General features: G+C 34.8%; 1 protein-coding gene across 3 annotated transcripts in view; it reads right to left on the bottom strand.

Moving 5' to 3' along the window:
* Nucleotides 1–1,250: 1,250 nt before the first annotated feature.
* CENPE (centromere protein E) overlaps nt 1,251–18,730 on the bottom strand; it is a 93,417-nt gene continuing 75,937 nt past the window's right edge. For 2 of the 3 annotated variants that reach the window (XM_017958910.3, XM_017958915.3), the window contains 7 exons: nt 17,393–17,611; nt 14,678–14,863; nt 10,819–10,931; nt 9,388–9,485; nt 6,233–6,416; nt 4,216–4,502; nt 1,374–1,756 (listed from right to left, as the gene is read on the bottom strand). In XM_017958910.3, the coding sequence (XP_017814399.3) occupies nt 1,662–1,756; nt 4,216–4,502; nt 6,233–6,416; nt 9,388–9,485; nt 10,819–10,931; nt 14,678–14,863; nt 17,393–17,611 (1,182 nt within the window). In that variant the 3' untranslated portion in view covers nt 1,374–1,661. Of the gene's footprint in view, nt 1,757–4,215; nt 4,503–6,232; nt 6,417–9,387; nt 9,486–10,818; nt 10,932–14,677; nt 14,864–17,392; nt 17,612–18,730 lie in introns of all 3 variants that reach the window. The other variant, XM_017958909.3, reaches the window with a different exon arrangement.

Raw genomic sequence — 18,730 nt, 5'->3', positions numbered from 1 at the left:
AATCAAAAGAACCACTTGAGTTTTCTAACTTATACAAGCCAAAAAATCTGAGAAAAATGTGTGGGAATAGATATTAAGGGTGTGGGATAATGGTGGCAGCAAAAGGGACACAGCTTATTTGAAGAAATAATGGTCACAAACTTCCCATATTTGAGGAATAAAATGGACACCCAAATTCAAAAGTTAAAAATATTCTACTAGGCTGGCTACCTGACAACTAGTAGATTTTTAATGACTTTAAACTAGTAGATTTTTAATGACTTTAATGTAGTTTTATCATCCAGGTGAACTTAACCACTACTTTGGGTTACTTTTGTTCGGTGGAGAAGCAGACATAAAGAATCAAACCTACAGGTGTGTTAGTGTTTTGTTTGGATAAGGGTGGGAAGCAGAAGACAGACTCTTAAGGTACAGGTCTAGGGGAAAAGATGTTAGGAAGGGATAGTTTCCCCTTAGTCCTAGTTAATTCCTTTGGTGGTATGTTAAGATATGGGAAAAAATGCACTCCACATACTTTAAAATACTAGATATGATGCAATCAATAATCTCTCCCTTTGACTGAATCTTACCAAAGAGCCGAGAATGCCTTGAAATCACTTTACCTCTGTTCTATAACCTAATGCAACTTGTTTTAAGTGTTTTTTCAAAGTCATATGGTATAAAAGTAATATCAAATATCCTCTAAAGCCATAGTTCTTAGATTTTTACAGGATCACGGGCCCCTCTAAGAATCTGACAAAACAAAGTATAAACCCTAGTATCCCCTCCCCCAAAATAAATCCACACAAAAAAGTTCACAAAAAAGTTCAAAAGTTTTACAGATTACAAGAAGCCCATCCATATATGCTTCATCTATCTGTGGGGACTCCAGGTTTAGAAAACTTTACTTTGATAAAAACTCTGGTACTGTTTCCTTATGTCTACAATGAAGAGGTAGAATAAATGATCTATAGGTTCCTCCAGGCTGGGAGTGAGGGGCAATGAAAAACAAAATCTAATAATAAACCAACCAATTTAGAGAGTTTGTATAGGGATTGGGATAGGTAGGTTACCAGGAATGTGAGAAGGAACTTCTGTGGTTATTACAGCAAAAGGAATGTTAGAACTGGAAAGTTAAGAGGACATAGCCTCCGCTATCCTTTAAGGATTTAAATCCAGAAAGCTTGTGTGTATTTTCATAGCAAAATATTGAGTCAACAAGAGAGACTACCTCACCAAGAAACCATTAACATTGCATAGAAAAGTGGTGATTCAGAACTACTAAACATTTATTGAATGTGTAAGGTATTAAAAATGTTTACAATTTTGTTAATAAAATGTTTTATATTAATGTATGTGTTATGCTTTGGAATATGCTAAGTCATGTAGGTAACTTTACATTCCTTTCAATAACTTTATTCTTTACAAAATATACAAATAAATAAAACAATTCAACTTTTAAAAGTATTACCATATGCAAGAAGAAGAAGGTATTGCTATCACCATTCTAAATTACCACAATGCATTCATTTCCTGTTCCCTTATATTTCAACTCTAGTGGCAAAGTAAAGCCTGAATTGAAATTAAGCTGCACTACGACATCATTACCAGGGACAGACACATAAACAAAGTCATTTCCAAACAAGGAATGCTGGACCTCCAGAGAAGTGACGAAGAGGAGTCTACTGAGTTTTGCACTCAGGCACATCTTTTCCTGAGGAGGCGTGCCAAGGACCTGGCTGAGAATCCACGCTCTCTGCTCCTGCATTTTGTACCTCTGAGAAAGAAAATGGAAACATTCATCCTATTACAAAAATACACAAGAACCAAGCACAGCAGGAAGTGGAAAGGATGTTAAGACAGGAGAGATGTGAACAATGAAAAAGGGCAACATGGTTCATCATGTTTGGTCATGAAGACGGTGTATTTCACCTTAGAGTTGGAGAAGTTGACTCCCCATTTTGTCCTAAAACAAACTATTAGACAAACCATAGTTAAACTGAGAGATAATAAAGTTTTATTTGGAATTCTTCAATTTGAAATTCAAAGTGAATCAAACATGGACTGATTGAGTTTTCTTTCGTCCTGTTTCTCAAAATAAATGGTGTGCTAAACAAATAGTATTTTAGAGAATATTTAGTCATCTTTGGAAAGCTTTCTGTGAGCCTTTAAAAAGGACTTTAGCTGCATCTATTTGCTTATAAACAATATTTATTTTATAATTATTATACTTATAAAAGTAAATCTAGTATAACTGGTCTTAGCAATTACCTTAGTCTGTTAAGGTAATTTAGATTACCTTTTATAATTAAAAGTAAAAACTCACATTTACTTTTTAAAAGACTGGTATTAATTCAAGCTGGGACTATCTCATTTAATTCTGAATTGGTCAGTTTTTGATTTATGTATTCTTCTAGGCTACTCTCTTATTTATCTAAAAACAGTACCAGAGAGATCCATATATTAAAAAAGGACTCAAAAAAAAAAACATTTTTATTTGCAGTTTGATGAATTCACATTATGCATACACCTCTGGCACCAGCAGACAAAACCAAAAGGTGATTACAGCTGGGTGCGGTAGCATGCACCTGTAGTCCTTGATGCTTAGGATTGCTTGAACCTAGGAGTTCAAGGACAGCCTGGGCAACATAGCGAGACAGTTCCATGCAAGTGTTAGCTAGCTAATAGAAGTCCTTAAATGTTTGTTAAATACTATTTCATGAAGATAATATTTCAAACTTTTCTTATTCCAAATGTTTCTGTGCCTACCTATCTCCCTAAGAACACTTTTAGACTGTCAACTTGATCTAATTTTGATATAGTTGATGAGAATGGATAGATTTTTTCTTAATCACAAAGTAGAGGTTTATAAACTCTGGCAAATATTGCTAAAGGTTTTAAATGATTTGGCAACTGCCTTTCTTAGTGTACAATTTTGTTGCTTTAGATTTCTACAGTTGCATAACAGGGTACCTCTGGTAGGGTAGGCAGATACACTGTCGCAAAGGGCTGTGCACAATAGATGCTACGTGGTGAGAAAGACTACAAGAAATGCCATGTTACAGTTTCTCCTGCAAGTCCCCCCACTTCTGTGGACAACCTCCATGCAGAGCTGGGGGTGATCCTTGATACCTCCCCACTCCTTTGTTCAATCAGGTGCCTGGTGTTGCTGATTTTACTCCAAAATCTCTCCTGTCGGTCTACTTCTCTCCATCTCTACTCCAAGTCCACACTACCATCATGTCTTATTTAGACAACTGTCAAACTCTTGCTCCTACTATTTGCTGGTCACCTTAGAGACGAGGTGATGTTTTCAAAATGTGTGACTCACATTCTCCTGCCATTGCTTAAGATCTTTCAAAGTCTTCCTCTACACAATAAATGAAAAAATTCCTTTATATAATTTATAAAAGTCCAGCATTTCTGGCTCTTAATTCTCTCTTTGGCCTCACTGACTTCACCCACACAAGCTTGTACTCACCGTGCTCTGACCACACCACATTTCTTTCAACTCTTTCCCTGGTCATGTTCCCACCTACCCTAACGCTGTTGCTGTTCCATCTGCCTGAGATGCTTTTCCCTCTGCTCTTTGTTAAGATAACTCATGTTAACCTTTTAGATCTGATCTCAGTTTCCTTCCTCAATATTCCTCAAATACTTATTATATTCCTCATAGTCTTTTGTAGTTGCACGGCTTGAATTTCACTTTTTTTTTTTTTTTTAAACCACTTGATTACTGTCTGTATCTTCCATCAGAACTAAGCTCTATGAAGGGAGGGACCACGTCTGGTTTTGCTTATCAATGTGCCATCAGGATCTAATCCTTAACACATAGAAAGGGCTCAAAACAATTTTGCTGATTGAATAAATGAATAAGTAAATGATTCATCTATTATCTGGCTTGGGTAAAGTAAATGTAATGCTATTGGATATTCTGGTCCATTGAATTGATAAGACTTTTCAGTAAAAGTTGCTTTTTAGGGTAGTATCTTCATGTCCTTGAGAAAGTTGCTTGCCTCTCTTTGGACAAAACTAAGGGCTTAAAGGGTAGACTGAAGACTTCACTTGGGATAAAAGTGAATTGCACTTCATTGCTATGCCTTGGAGAAACCAACTTTCTTACACAGAGTCAGCAAATGAAGCCTGACATTGTAGCTTACTTGACTAAATCACTAATCGACTAGTAAGTTCCAACTGTTACCTTCTGATTTTAAAGTAACCAGTATATTTACTTACCTGGACAAAGACCTAAATTTGAGTTATCAAAATAGCGAACTGGATGAGGTGATGGTAAAGACTTTGATCGGCTATCAAAAAACCAAGATTTTGGTGATTCCTTTGGCGTAGGATCATGTAAATTCCGTTCCTTGCATTGAGAGGGTGTAATTTGTTTCTTTTTAGAAGCTGTTCCAGTCACTTTAGGAGACTTCGGAGAATTCTCACAAGTTACTTGTTTGTAAGCCTCTCTTTTAAGTGTTCTTTCCTTCCAAGTTTTGACCTCATTGGAAAGATGCTGATTATTGCTTAAATGTGGGGGAAAAAAAGAGACACTGTAAGACTTCTTGATTCTTAAGATGTATTCACATTTATATTTAAAAATTAAATTGTGATGAAATATATATAACATCAAATATACCATTTTATCACATTTACATTTTAATTTCAACCTCATGCTTCCTGTTTTGACTATTTCCAAAGTTCAGAAAACAAAATGGATCTATATCAATTGAATAATGTAGTAAGTTTCCATGATCATGGAGTCTTGAAAAGAAAGCTCTAAGTACAACATTAGGTTTTCAAATAAATCAATGATATAATCCAGAGTGGCTTATCTATTGATGCTTTGCCACAATAATTTGATAAATTAGTCTCCTGGATAGATGAATCTTTGATGTACCTTTCTTACTGTAAAAGAAAGATTACACTGTGCTTTTCTAGTTACAGTGCTGCTTCTTACAGAAGATGCCACCAGCATTTATCCAGTTCCTCCAGAGACAAACCTGGGAAACAATCCTAGAGACCTCACTCTCTTTCATTTTAACAGTCATCCAAGTCTCTTGATACAATCTCATCCTATCTATCAAATTCACTTCCTTGTTTTTATCCCTATTGGAGCCAAGCTAGTCCATGCTAAAATTATGTTTTGCCTGAATTACCATAAACACATTCTAAGATTGGGTCCCTCCATAATGCTCTAGCAGCCAAACATGCTATAAGATCTCATCAGGGCACTAGCTTAAAACCCTCCAGTGCAGGTAATCCTGCCATTACATTTAGGATACCACTCCACATTCTTCAAAATGAACTATAGGGGCCCATGTAATCTGAATCCATTTACCTCTGGCACCTTGTCTTGCACTTTATTCTGTCTCATTCTCTACACCCTGGCCACACTGGATGTCTTTCAGTTCCACCAATTAGTTATTCTTCTTCACTCAAAGACCATGAACACGTTGTCCCCTGGCCTAGAAAACTTACCCTTCTTCTCTCATCTAGCCTAATTCCTATTCATTTTTCATATGTATTCTGATATAGGCATACCTTGGAGATATTGCAGGTTTGGTTACAGATCACTGTAATAAAGCAAACTGCAGAAATCTTTTGGGTTCCCAGTGTATATAGTAGAAAGATTAGTGCAATAAAACGAGGTATGCCTGTTTGTTGGCTTCTTGATCAACCAACCCTCTACCCCTAACACCTAGATAATGTTGGATTTCTCTTTCATAATACAACCCTTTTATAATCTCCTTTTTGTTTTTGTGTCTTTTTTAATAGCTTTCATGGCAAAGAGTCATTCGTAAAATTATTTAACCCTTTTTTTTCCTACTGTATCATAGTAGAGTGCTTGGGGAAAAGATTCTAATCTTCCACTGTGCTAGAAGCCAAATAATTTGTTAGATCTGTTTATAAAGTAAAAAGCCTACAATAATGGATGTAAAGAGTTCCTAAGTAAAGCCTCACTGGCTTGGGTATATGGACTTGTGGTGTATTTCAGCTGCCCCCTCAAAGGTCTTTGTTTCTTCCCTGTTTCTTGGCTTGGTTAGGAATTGTCAGTTGATAGACAGCGAACACTGGAATAGTGTACCCATATTCTCATTTTTTAAAAAAGACACTTATTACATGAGCTCTAAAAATTACTGTCCCCATAATGACTGAAGTGTTACCACCTGCAAAAAATATGTGCGTATACCATGTCCCTACATATATGTAATAGCCATAAGCATAATATCTGTATCATGTAAGCAGATCTTACCTTAACAAGTCATTCTTTTGCTTTATTAGCTGTTCATTTTGCTGCTTTAACTTAGAAATTTCCTTTTCTAGCCTTATATGTTCACTTTTCAAAATAAGAGCTTTTGTGTTTTGTACAATGCCGCTGCCACCTCCACAAGTTAAGGGTTTATTTGAAGGCTGAGAATCAGTATGTTCTGATATCACTGTGGGAGGAAAATACACAAATAGGTGATAATTTTAATGGTCTCCAAAGTTCAAAATAAAAGAAATACTATTAAGTACAATAAGCCATTATAGAGACCAAAACACCTCAAGTCTTGTTTCCCTGGAAGTCACCCTTGACTTCAGCCTTCTACCATACTCCCTCTGTTTATTTGACCAACCATCAATTCTATGCCTCTAGAATCCCCCTCCACCAATTTCACTAACATATCCCGATCACCAAGATCTTTCACCCGGACTGCAGCAATAGCAATCCTCTCCACTTACAGCTGTCCTTTGTTGATCTATATTTTCCCCTGGAGGGCTTGTTACAACACAGTGCATGTATGGCGGGGAGGTGAGGTAGGGTGAGAGGGCCACCCCGTCATTCAGTGCATTATATATATTCAATACATATTATTAACTAAATATATGTTAGGATAATATTGAAGCACATATTAAATATTCTACACTATGTGTGTAAAGAGACTGTTTTGTAAATTGTAGGCAAAGTTGCATAAAAATGTGAGATAGTTATGAAGTGGATTAATCCATTAGGTCACTGGGAATTCACAAAAGAGGGATAGTGTGTGTGTGTAGGGCAATTCTTGATGTCTATTTTATTTTGAATTCATCTACACTATGTACCTGAAAGTCATCTACAAATCAAGAATAATTATCCTCAACCTTCTGAAACAAAGAATCCTCACTTCTGTTTTTAGCTCTTTAAGTTTCTTGGTAGGTGCTATGGTTATCCTGTAACAGACACTAGGGAAGTTTAAGCTACAATAGGTACTAGACAACACCTTAACACCTTTAGCACTTTTTTTTTTTTTTTTTTATGAAATGATACAATAATACAAGCAAAACAAGCAGATATCTTGTTTTGCTTAGTATTTGAAATTTTCAATGTGCTTTTACCCACAACTTTTGGTTTGATCTTTATGTATGTGTGTGTGTGCGTGCATGCATATAAATAAGTGTATATGTATATATGCTTTTTTAAAAAAGACACTTATTACATGAGCTCTAAAAATTACTTTCCCCATAATGACTGAAGTGTTACCACCTGCCAAAAATATGTGCATATACCATGTCCATATATATGTGTGCGTTTAACTATATATGTGTGCGCGTGTGTATATATATGTATATACACTTATATATATCCTGTAACATGTAATATATGGAATTCAATATATTCTGTAAATATGTATTATATACAAGTAATATATATTGCACATTGAAAATTCCAAATACTAAGCAAAACAAGATATCTGCTTGTATTATATACGCTTATTTATAAGTATATACACTTATATATACATGTGCATGCACAAATATGTATACTTACATATGTATATATGTATATACTTATATATACTTATACATACATATACTTACATATACACTATATATACTTATAAGTATACTTATGTATAAGTATATATACATATATACATACATACACTTATAAGTATATGTATACATATATACATACATACACATAAGTATATATACACACACATATACACACTTATAAGTACATATACACATATAAGTACATATACACATATGTATATAAGTGTATATAAAAGTGTATAACTATATAAAAGTGCATATATAAGTGTATATGTACTTACAGGTATATAGAAGTGTGTATATATACTTAAGGATATGTAAGTATATATATGCTTATAAGTATATATAGGTGTATATATAAGTATATATGTATATATGTGTGTATATATACACTTATGAGTATATATAAGTGTGCATATATATAAGTATATATTAGCAAATCCTTCACAGTCGTTCTGTTTATTCTCCTGTAAAAAAGTATATATAAGGAGGCATTAGGAGATATACCTAATGTAAATGACGAGTTAATGGGTGCAGCACACCAACATGGCACACGTATACATATGTAACCTGCACATTGTGCCCATGTACCCTAGAACATAAAGTATAACAATATCAAAAAAAGAAAGTGAAAAGACAACCACAGAAATGAGATAAAATATTGTCCCATCATATATCTTGTATGTGACCTGCATCCAAAATACATAAAGAATTCTTACTAAATAATAAAAAGACAACCAAATAAAAAAAGTATATGAGTATATAAGTATACTCACATATACATTTAAGTATATATATACTCACATATACATATAAGTATATATACTCACACATACATATAAGTACATAGTATATACACTCACATATACTTGTAAATATATACTATAAGTATATATATAAGCATATATATATACATCTATAAGTTAGAAGATCAGGTGCTAACCCCACGATTTCACATAGCCATTGAGATCTGCACCTGACTTAGTTCAGTACTTGTTCTACTGCACAGCTATCTCAAGTACTGTTAAAGCATTCTTTCTTTTCAAATGGGACCGACAGAATATGAAAAAAGGTAGTTTGAGGATTGCATATATATTGAGAAATTTGACCAACAGATCTAAAAAGCGTATCTCAGATAAATTTCAAAGACCTTTGCAAGTAAATATTAACTTGGTATTTTTAGTTTCAAGAACAAACAGAATAGTATTTATTTTTACTGCACACCAATTATAACTTATGAAATGTATACACTTAAAATCTATGAAGATGTGTTTCATTTTATTGGGAAGCATAATTCTACATTAGTACAGTATAAGTCATTCCTTTATTGCCTGAAGGTATCTTCACTAATAGGCAAAGATTTGACAATACAAAAGCAGAGTTAATATTTTTCAAGAATCTATAATGGATAAGCATCTAAGATTACAACAAACTAAGATGTCACAAGATATTTGGAAACACAGTTCCAATAAATTCATTTAAAAATATATTGGTGGTCAACTTCTGTTTATTCTCGACTGTCACATACTACATAATATTAGTCTTCAAAGTCTGTTGTGTGTTGAGAAGTAAAATTTAAAGGATCTGAAAATATCTGCATTTTCTACTTACTTGAGGTATCTTGGGCCTGTTGACTTCTTCTGAGATTTTCTCTCAATAGCCGTATAACTTCCTTTTGATATTCTACAGTGGCTTTTGTAGCACTGATTCTAACAAAAACAATAAAAAGATGTAAAAAGTTCAGCAACTAATTTTTTACAGGAGAATAAACAGAGCTGCTGTGAAGGATTTTCTAATACATCACATTGACGTAATGCCCATAAGTGGCAGTAGATAAGCCCTCATGATACCTCTCTGGTGCCATGTGCCTCATGGCATTAATGCCATCAAATTAGAAGCATTCTGCTTGGGTGCAGGGACAGTCTGGTTTTCTTATATTGAGAAACCCCAGTTCTTTTGAAGCTTCTGGAGGCCTAATTCATTGGATATTGAACAAAATTATAACTACCTAATTATTTTTTACCATGAGGTCCTAGAAATATCTTGAAGGTATAAGGAGCATGAAAGAGAAAGTGCAGCTTTATTGCTATATGGTCAGGAAAGCAAACCCTGACTGCAGCTCTGGTCTAAGATGCTACAAAGGTCAAATTCTGATCACTGTTCTCTGGTAGAAAGAGATATTTTATGAGAGTTGCTAGTTTAGGCATTAATCAGCAATGATAAATTATGACTTTCTGCCTTTCTTAATGACTAAGAATGTATCTGTATCTGCTGACCCTATTCTTTTTTTTTTTTTTTTTGAGATGAAGTCTCGCTCTTGTACCCCAGGCTGGAGTGCAATGGCATAATCTCAGCTCATTGCAACCTCTGCCTCCCGAGTTCAAGTGATTCTCCTGCCTCAGCCTGCCGAGTAGCTGCGGTTACAGGCACCTGCCACCATGCCCGACTAATTTTTGTATTTTTAGTAGAGACAGGGTTTCACCATGTTGGCCAGGCTGGTCTCAAACTCCTGACCTCAGGTGATCTGCCTGCCTTGGCCTCCCAAAGTACTGGGACTACAGGCGTGGGCCACTGCACCTGGCCCTGCTGACCTTATTCTACAAGTAAAATTGTTTTTATAATTGAGAATCTAATAGATTTATGTTTCACTAAAACCAATAGGCTGCTTAGAGAGCATGAAAATTCCGAGTTACTTCCTGGGCAAAATAAGAGATCATTAAATATTTATTCAAGATCCTTAGGAAGAATGAAAAGTGTTAAAAGACAGGAAGCATCTTAACAAATCCTCTAATATAAAACTTTCTTTACTGATTATGAATGCGAGGACCAGAGAGAATAAACAGTATAAGGTGATGCATTAGTAAGTGAGAACGTATTTCATTTTTTTTTTGAGTCTTAAAATCTATGGATGTTTATACTTTTTAAAGAAGAGCAGTAACAATGTTTTCATAAATTTTATTTTAAAAATTTAACTAATGAAAAGTATATGTAGTTTAGGAAGAAAAGCTATTAAAATAACATTAAATTAAGACAAATACGTACTCCTTTTCAAATTCTTTGGCATTTTTCATTTTCTCTAGGTCTATTTTCACAAGCTTCGTTTTGAGATCTTCAATTTCTTCTTTATACGGCTTAGCTCCTAAAGCAACTTTGTCCTAATTTTTTTTTTAGAGAAAATAAAAATAATTATTAGAGGAGCTTCAATTTCTCCAATTTTAAAGAATGGTTAGCTGTCTTTGCTCTAATTAAGGACATTTTAAAATAGCAAACAATTCCAAATATATCAAAAAGCATCAATTTTAACTGAATAACTAGATATTGATATGAAGTCTATTTGAAGCTAATATGCAATTAGAAACACGATTTTCGCAATTAGAAACATGATTTTTGGCCGGGCGCAGTGGCTCAAGCCTGTAATCCCAGCACTTTGGGAGGCCGAGACGGGCGGATCATGAGGTCAGGAGATCGAGACCATCCTGGCTAACACGGTAAAACCCTGTCTCTACTAAAAAATACAAAAAACTAGCCGGGCGAGGTGCCGGGCGCCTGTAGTCCCAGCTACTCGGGAGGTTGAGGCAGGAAAATGGCATAAACCCGGGAGGCGGAGCTTGCAGTGAGCTGAGATCCGGCCACTGCACTCCAGCCTGGGTGACAGAGCAAGACTCCGTCTCAAAAAAAAAAAAAAAAAAAAGAAACATGATTTTTATTTCTTAAATACATTTTTTTTCAATTGAAAATACCTACAAAATGAAAAACGTCGGAAATAATGAAAAGGCCAGTGGAAAAAGGTAAATCAGAAAACGAAACAAAAAGATTTTGGAGCAGTGATGTAAACATCAAACTAGAACTAAATTCAAGCCACAAAACAGAGCATTACTAGGTATATTTTGTATTGAAACATAGTTCCATCCAGTGATACAAAACACTATATTTGACAGCAGCAGTTTTAGTTTCCAGAAAAATGGAATGGAAAACACTGGGAGTTCCTACATACCCAGTGTTCCCTATTCCTTTTTCCCCATATTAACATCATGTATTAGTATGGCACACGTTATAAGTGATGAATATTGATACATTATTAAGATCTATAATTTCCATGACAGTTTATTTGTATTGTTCATTAGGTGGGTTTTGACAAATGTAAAATGGCACATGTCCATCATTACAGTATCATACAGAATAGTTTCACTGTCCTAAAAAACCCTGTGCTCTGCCTATTCATCCCTCTCTTCTGCATTATCCCTGGTAACTGTTTATTTTGTTTTTACTGTCTCTTAGTTTTGCCTTTCTAAAAATGTCATATACTTGAAATCATACAGTATGTAGCCTTTTCAGATTGGCTTCTTCCACTAAGCAATGTGTACTAAAGGTCCTATCATTCCTTTCTTTTTTTTTTTTTAAGACAAAGTTTTGCTCTTGTAGCCTAGGCTGGGGTGCAGTGGTGCAATCTTGGCTCACTGCAACCTTCGCCTCCTGGGTTCAAGCGATTCTCCTGCCTCAGCCCCCTCAGTAGGTGGGATTACAGGCACTCACCACCATGCCTGGCTACTTTTTTTGTATTTTTAGTAGAGACAGGGTTTGCCGTGTCGGGGAGGATGGTCTTGAAATCCTGATCTCAGGTGATCTGCCTGCCTTGGCCTCCCAAAGTGCTGGGATTACAGGCGTGAGTCACTGCACCCGGCCCTCTCATTTAATTGCTGAAAACTATTCCATTGTATGAATGTACCAGTTTATCCATTTACCCACTGAAAGACAGCTTGGGTGTGTCTAAGTCTTAGCAATTATGAACACAGCTGCTATTAACATACACATGCGGCCTTTTGTGTGTACATACTTTCTCAGCTCATCTGAGTAAATACCAAGGAATACAACTGCTCAATCATACAAGTATGCTTAGTTTTGTAAGAAACTGCCAAACCATCTTCCACAGTGGCTGTAGCATTTTGCATGTCCACCAGCAATTAGTAAGAATTCCTTCTGCTCCATACACCAGCATTTGGTGTTCTTGGTGTTTTGGATTTTGGCTATTCTGGTAGGTTTGTAATTGTCTATTATTTTAATTTGTGATTCTCTAATGACATATGATACGAAGCATCTTTTCATATGGTTATTTGTCATCTGGGTATTTTGCCAATTAAAAGATTGACTGGTTGTTTCTTATCGTTGGTTTTAAGAGTTCTTTGTCTATTTTGTATAACATTCCTTCACCAGATTCATCTTTTGTATATAGTTTCTGCCAGTCTGTGGCTTCTCTTTATTCTCTGGACAGCGTCTTTTGCAAAGCAGAAGTTTGTCTCAAAAAAATCCAACTTACCAGTTTTTTTTCTTTATGGATTGTACTTCTTGTATTATATCTAAAAAAATCGCCAAACCCAAGGTCACTTAGAACTGCTATGTCATCTTTCTTGAGTTTTCTAGTTTTGCATTTTACATTTATGTCTATGATCTATTTTGAGTTAATTTTTGTGAAAAGTATAAGTTCTTTGTCTTTTTTTTGCTTGTGGATGGATATTTAGTTATCTAGCATCATTAGTTGATCAGACTATCCTTTTCCCATTGAGAAGCCTTTGTTTCCATCTCTCCCAGAATAGAAACGAGAGTTCTGAAAATAGCTTACAGGGCCTTTATGATCTGGTCCTCGGCTACCTCTCACCTTATTTTCTACCTTTATCCTCTTGCTCATTCTGCTCTGGATGCACTACCTTGCTTGTTGTTTTCAGTTTGCTATTTCCTTTGCCTGGAACATTTCTCCCTGGCCACACAGTATGCCCTATCACTTCCTTCAGATCATCTTACTGGTGTGACATTCTTCAACTCCTCTATATACAATCATCTCTCTTCCCACACATGTCCACCTTCACCCAGAACCATGTACCCCCTTGTCTGGCTTAATTTTTTTCCATTTCACTTTTCACCACTTGAGATATAATATACTTCTTAATATATGTAACATATATAAAAATATACCTTCTATATTTTACATTTTAAGTTAATATTCTGTCTCCTTCAACTAGAATGTAAGTTCTTTGCTGGCATGGGCTTTCTTTTTTCATTGGCCTCTAGAACAGTGAGTGACACATAGCTGGTGCTCAGCAAATATTTGTGGAATGAATAAAAATTGTGATCAATATTTGTAATATTAAAAAATTACAACATTCTAAAACTTTATACTTGAATTTTTTAGTTTCTAGCTATAACAATAATTGTCAAAAAAAATTAATTTTTTCTTTTGCCTCTCTACTCATGTCTCACTGAATAGACCAGAATTTTTAGAACAATGTTAAATATGAATAAAGCAGGCATTCTTGATGTGTTCCTAATTTTAACTGGAATGAAAAGACACTGGAGCAGAACAGCAAATTTAAATATGCCAATTCGGATCAGACTCGAGTAGAAGAAATGTGAGAAGTGGCTAGAACTAAACCAAAAGGGAGTAGTGATTAATGAGTGTGTGGTTTGTCTAATGACATTCAAGTTGAAAAACGTTTAAATTATGGTTTTTCCCCCCAAAACAGGTCAGATTCAGCCCATGGGACATCAGGTGGGACTCAGTAACAGGGGCAGTAAGTAGAAAGAAAAGAATTTAAAAATATACTTATCTAACAGTATTATATACTTTGATATGCAATTTTTTTGAAAAATGAAAAAAATATACACTTTAAACTGTAAACATGTATGTCTTTTAAAAATTATTTTTCCAACATAATAAAAATTACATTTTACATGACAATACGCTCCTACATTTCACTTATAAGTTAAGTTGCTTCTGCATGAGTATTGAACTTCAGACACACATAGGTAATAGGAAGTTGTCGTGAGACGGAAGAACAGAGCACCAAGAGATTTGCTGAATTCAATATGCTAAACAAACAAACAACTTTTATTTTTATGTTTAAGTTACCTGAAGTACTTGAATTGTCTCTTTTGTTGTTTCAAGGCATTTATTTGATTCATTAACTTTGGCCTGAAGTTTTGCTATTATGTCATTAGTCACCTCAAGTTCTTTCTGCATCTTTATAATCTTGCTTTCCTTATACATAGCACTTTCTTTAGCTTCATGTAGTGAATTTTCCAGTTCTCGAATTTTCTATTAGAAAAAGCACACATTCATAAGCTCTATCATCAAGACAGAATCACAGTATACAAATTTGAGACAGAGATGATCATATTTAGGTATTGTTAACTTTTCACAGATTATATTAACAAAGAGAGGCCAAACATCATTCAATCTATAGACATGTTATTTCCCTCATTTAGATGATGATTTCTGGATTGAAAATGTCAAAGGTTTATATTATAATCTGTCTGCAAATTCTTAAAACATGCAGTAAAAACAGCACAGTGGTTATGTGATTTATTAGTCAGCATAGTGCTAAGCATATTAAACAGGCACTCATAGTTTAAATGAACACTACTTAAACAAACGACATTTGTTAATTGACTCTCTAAAGTAATATATATAACTTATCTTTCCCTTTACTTTTATTAATTTTTATTTATTTATTTATTTTGGAGATGGAGTTTTGCTCCGTTGCCCAGGCTGGAATGCATTGGCACAATCTCGGCTCTCTGCACTCCACCTCCTGGATTCCAGTGATTGTCCTGCCTCAGCCTTCCGAGTAGCTGGGACTACACGTGTGTGCCAACACGCCTGGCTAATTTTTGTACTTTTAGTAGAGATGGTGTTTCACCACGTTGGCCAGGCCAGTATTGAATTCCTGACCTCAGGTGATCTGCCCGCCTTGGCCTCCCAAAGTGCTGGGATTACAGGCATGAACCATCATGCCCACCCTTATTAATCTTAAATAGAAAAACACAAATATGTGGAAAAAAATTCAAAGACATATAATGAAGAGTAAGTCTCCCCTCCTCAGTCCCCAAGTTGACCCTGAAGCAATCACTACTAAACTTTTTCAAGTGTATTCTTCCAGAAATTTTCTATCTATAACCAAATATACATGAATATAGTTTCTAAAAATAGTATACACACAATATACTAAATATAGTTCTGCTTTATTTTAAAACTTGAGAACATATTTTTTCCAGATCTTTCCATTATCAACACATAGATTTCTCCTATTTTTTGTCATCATGGACATATAGAATCTCATTTCATAGAGGTATCACATTATTCACACATACACACCACACTTTTTTTTTTTTTTTTTGGCAAAATGTCTGGATTTTTGGGGGCCCATTTAGAATTCATTTTTGTTTAATGAGTGAGACAGGAATCCAGTCTTATTTTTTTCCAGTTGGCTATCCTGTTGTATCAAAATCATGCATTAAGCAAACCATCTTTTCTTTCTTTTTTTTTTTTTGAGACAATGTCTCACTCTGTTGCCTAGGCTGGTGTGCAGTGGCATGGATCATGGCTCACTGCAGTTTCAATCTCCCAGGCTCAAGTAATCCTCCCAGCTAAGCCTCCCAAGTAGCTGAGACTACAGGTGGACGCCACTGCACCTGGATAACATATTTAAAAAACACTTTTTTTTTGTAGAGACAGGGTCTTACTATGTTGTCCAAGCTCATCTTAAACTCCTAGGCTCAAGTAATCCTCCAACCTTGGCCTCCCAAAGTACTGGGATTACAGACTCACACACCTGGCCAAGTAAAACATCCTTTTTTCCACTGAATTGAATGTTACTGTTATCATACACCTGTACTACATTCTGATACTTAATTGGGTATATTTCTGAACTCTCTATTCTGTTCCACTGCTCTACTTGTCCATTCTTGCATCAAACTTGTCTAATTATAGTAGCATATATTTTATTATCTGCTAGACTATTTTCTTGGGTCATTGAAGATTGACCGGCTTTCCTTTTGTTTCTTTAAATTATTATTTTGGTAGATGGATTTCATCTTTCCTCTATTTTATCTGTACCAGCTGACTGAGGTCTGTAATGCCCTACAAATCAAAACACTGTATACTAGTGATCTAGTTTTCATTAAGCTGGTGGTTGATGTTTTATCATAAGTTTTTGGTGAAAAATGATAAATTTTAATTTACCATTGGGATCCCTACAAAGTCGTTTTGTGTGCTAACAAAATATAACATTTTGCACATGTTGTTAGACTCCTGAGTAAGGGTAGTTAATAAGGTAATTTGATTATTCAAATAATGTACCGGTTCTTAGATACAAGTTAATCTGCATAACAATCTTGTTATATTTTTAACCTCATATTTTTACTGTGATTACAACATGAAGCAATATTAAATATGCTGGTGATAATGAGAAAAGTTAAATTGCTATTTCTCTCCAAGCTAATATTTGTTCTGCATACCGACATAGATCACAGTTCAATAGAAAGTCACATGATTTGGAAAACTTTTATGGTAATTGTACCTTAAGCGGTAGTAACTTAAACTATATTTTATGAATTTAATAATCAAATGAAGTTACAATTTATGTTTTATAATATCTTACATAATGTCTAGCTTTATAATTAGTTTAGTTAAATGATAGCCAGAGTAGAACTACTAGTAAAAATCAAGCCCATCACTTACAAAAATAAATGTATTCATGTTCGGTAATAAGTAAATACTATAATTTTGCTCTAAACTCTGTGGCGAAGCTGCAAATTGAAGAAAATTTTATAAGAAATTATATACCTCTGTGGTTAACTGTGTAGCTCTTGATGTAACATGAGGATTCTTATTGTCTTGTGTGGTAGGATTAACCTGGGCACCAGATGCCAAGGAGGTCTTTAATGTTTGGTAGTTTTTAAATAGTTTTTCATTTTTCTCTTTCAGTGATTTCAGGTCCTGTTCCCACTCTTTGGATATGGTGGCACTTCTTTCCTCAAACTCTGTTGATTCATTCATTATGGCCTATTGAACAGTAAAATACCATTATAGCTCTAAAACGATTTATAGTAGTCCCCACTTACCTGCGATTTTATTTTCCATGGTTTCAGTTACTCTCAGTCAAAAATGGTCTGAAAATATTAAATGGGAAATTCCAGAAATAAACAATTCACAGGTTTTGAAATGCACACCATTCTGAGTAGCACAGTGACATTTTGAGTCATCCTGCTCAGTCCTGCCTGGGATGTAAATCATCCTCTTGTCCAGCATACACTACTTGTTCACTTGATAGTCGCCCTGATTATCTGATTGCTGCTGTATTGCAGTACTTGTGTCCAAGTAACCCTTATTTTAATTAATAATGGCCCCAAAGCACAAGAGTAGTAATGCTGGGAATTTAGACATGCCACAGTGAAGCTGTCAAGTGCTTCTTTTAAGTGAAAAGGTAAAAGTTCTCAACTTAATAAGAAAAAAACCATCATATGTTGAGGTTGCTAAGATCTATGGTTAGAATGAATCTTTTATCTGTGAAATTGTGAAGAAGGAAAGAGATATTTATGCTATTTTTGCTGTAGCACTTCAACCTGCAACAGTGTGTGATAAGTGCTTAGTTAAGCTAGAAAAGGCATTAAATTTATGGTGGAAGACAAGAACAGAAATGTGTTCTAGTTGATGACAGTGTGATGACCAGCAAGCATTGAGCATCTATGAAGACTTCAGCAAGGGATCCCCTGAAAAAAGTGACATCAAGCCCTTTACTACAAGTAAGAATTATTCATGGATTCAGGAATACAGAAGGTCAATAGCAGTCTAAGACTAAATCAAAATGTCTAGGTCATTCATATTTCTTCATCTTATCAGGTAGGCACTTATCATCTCACATCGTAAGAAACGAGAGTGCAGTAAAATAACATATTTTGAGAGTCCACATTCATATAACTTTTACTATAGTATATTGTTAAAATTCTATTTTATTAGCTGTTGTTATTAATCTCTTACCGTGTCTTATTTATAAATTAAACTTTATCATAGGTATGTACGTATAGAAAAAAACAGAATACATAGGGTTTGGTACCACCCATGGCATCCACTCGGGGGTGGGGGGTCTTGATATACATATTTTAAAAAAACTTTAAAAAACCC

Source organism: Papio anubis, chromosome 3, assembly GCF_008728515.1.
Source record: "Papio anubis isolate 15944 chromosome 3, Panubis1.0, whole genome shotgun sequence".
In the NCBI taxonomy this organism is placed as follows: domain Eukaryota; kingdom Metazoa; phylum Chordata; class Mammalia; order Primates; family Cercopithecidae; genus Papio; species Papio anubis.
This window is presented reverse-complemented; position numbering and strand designations above follow the sequence as displayed.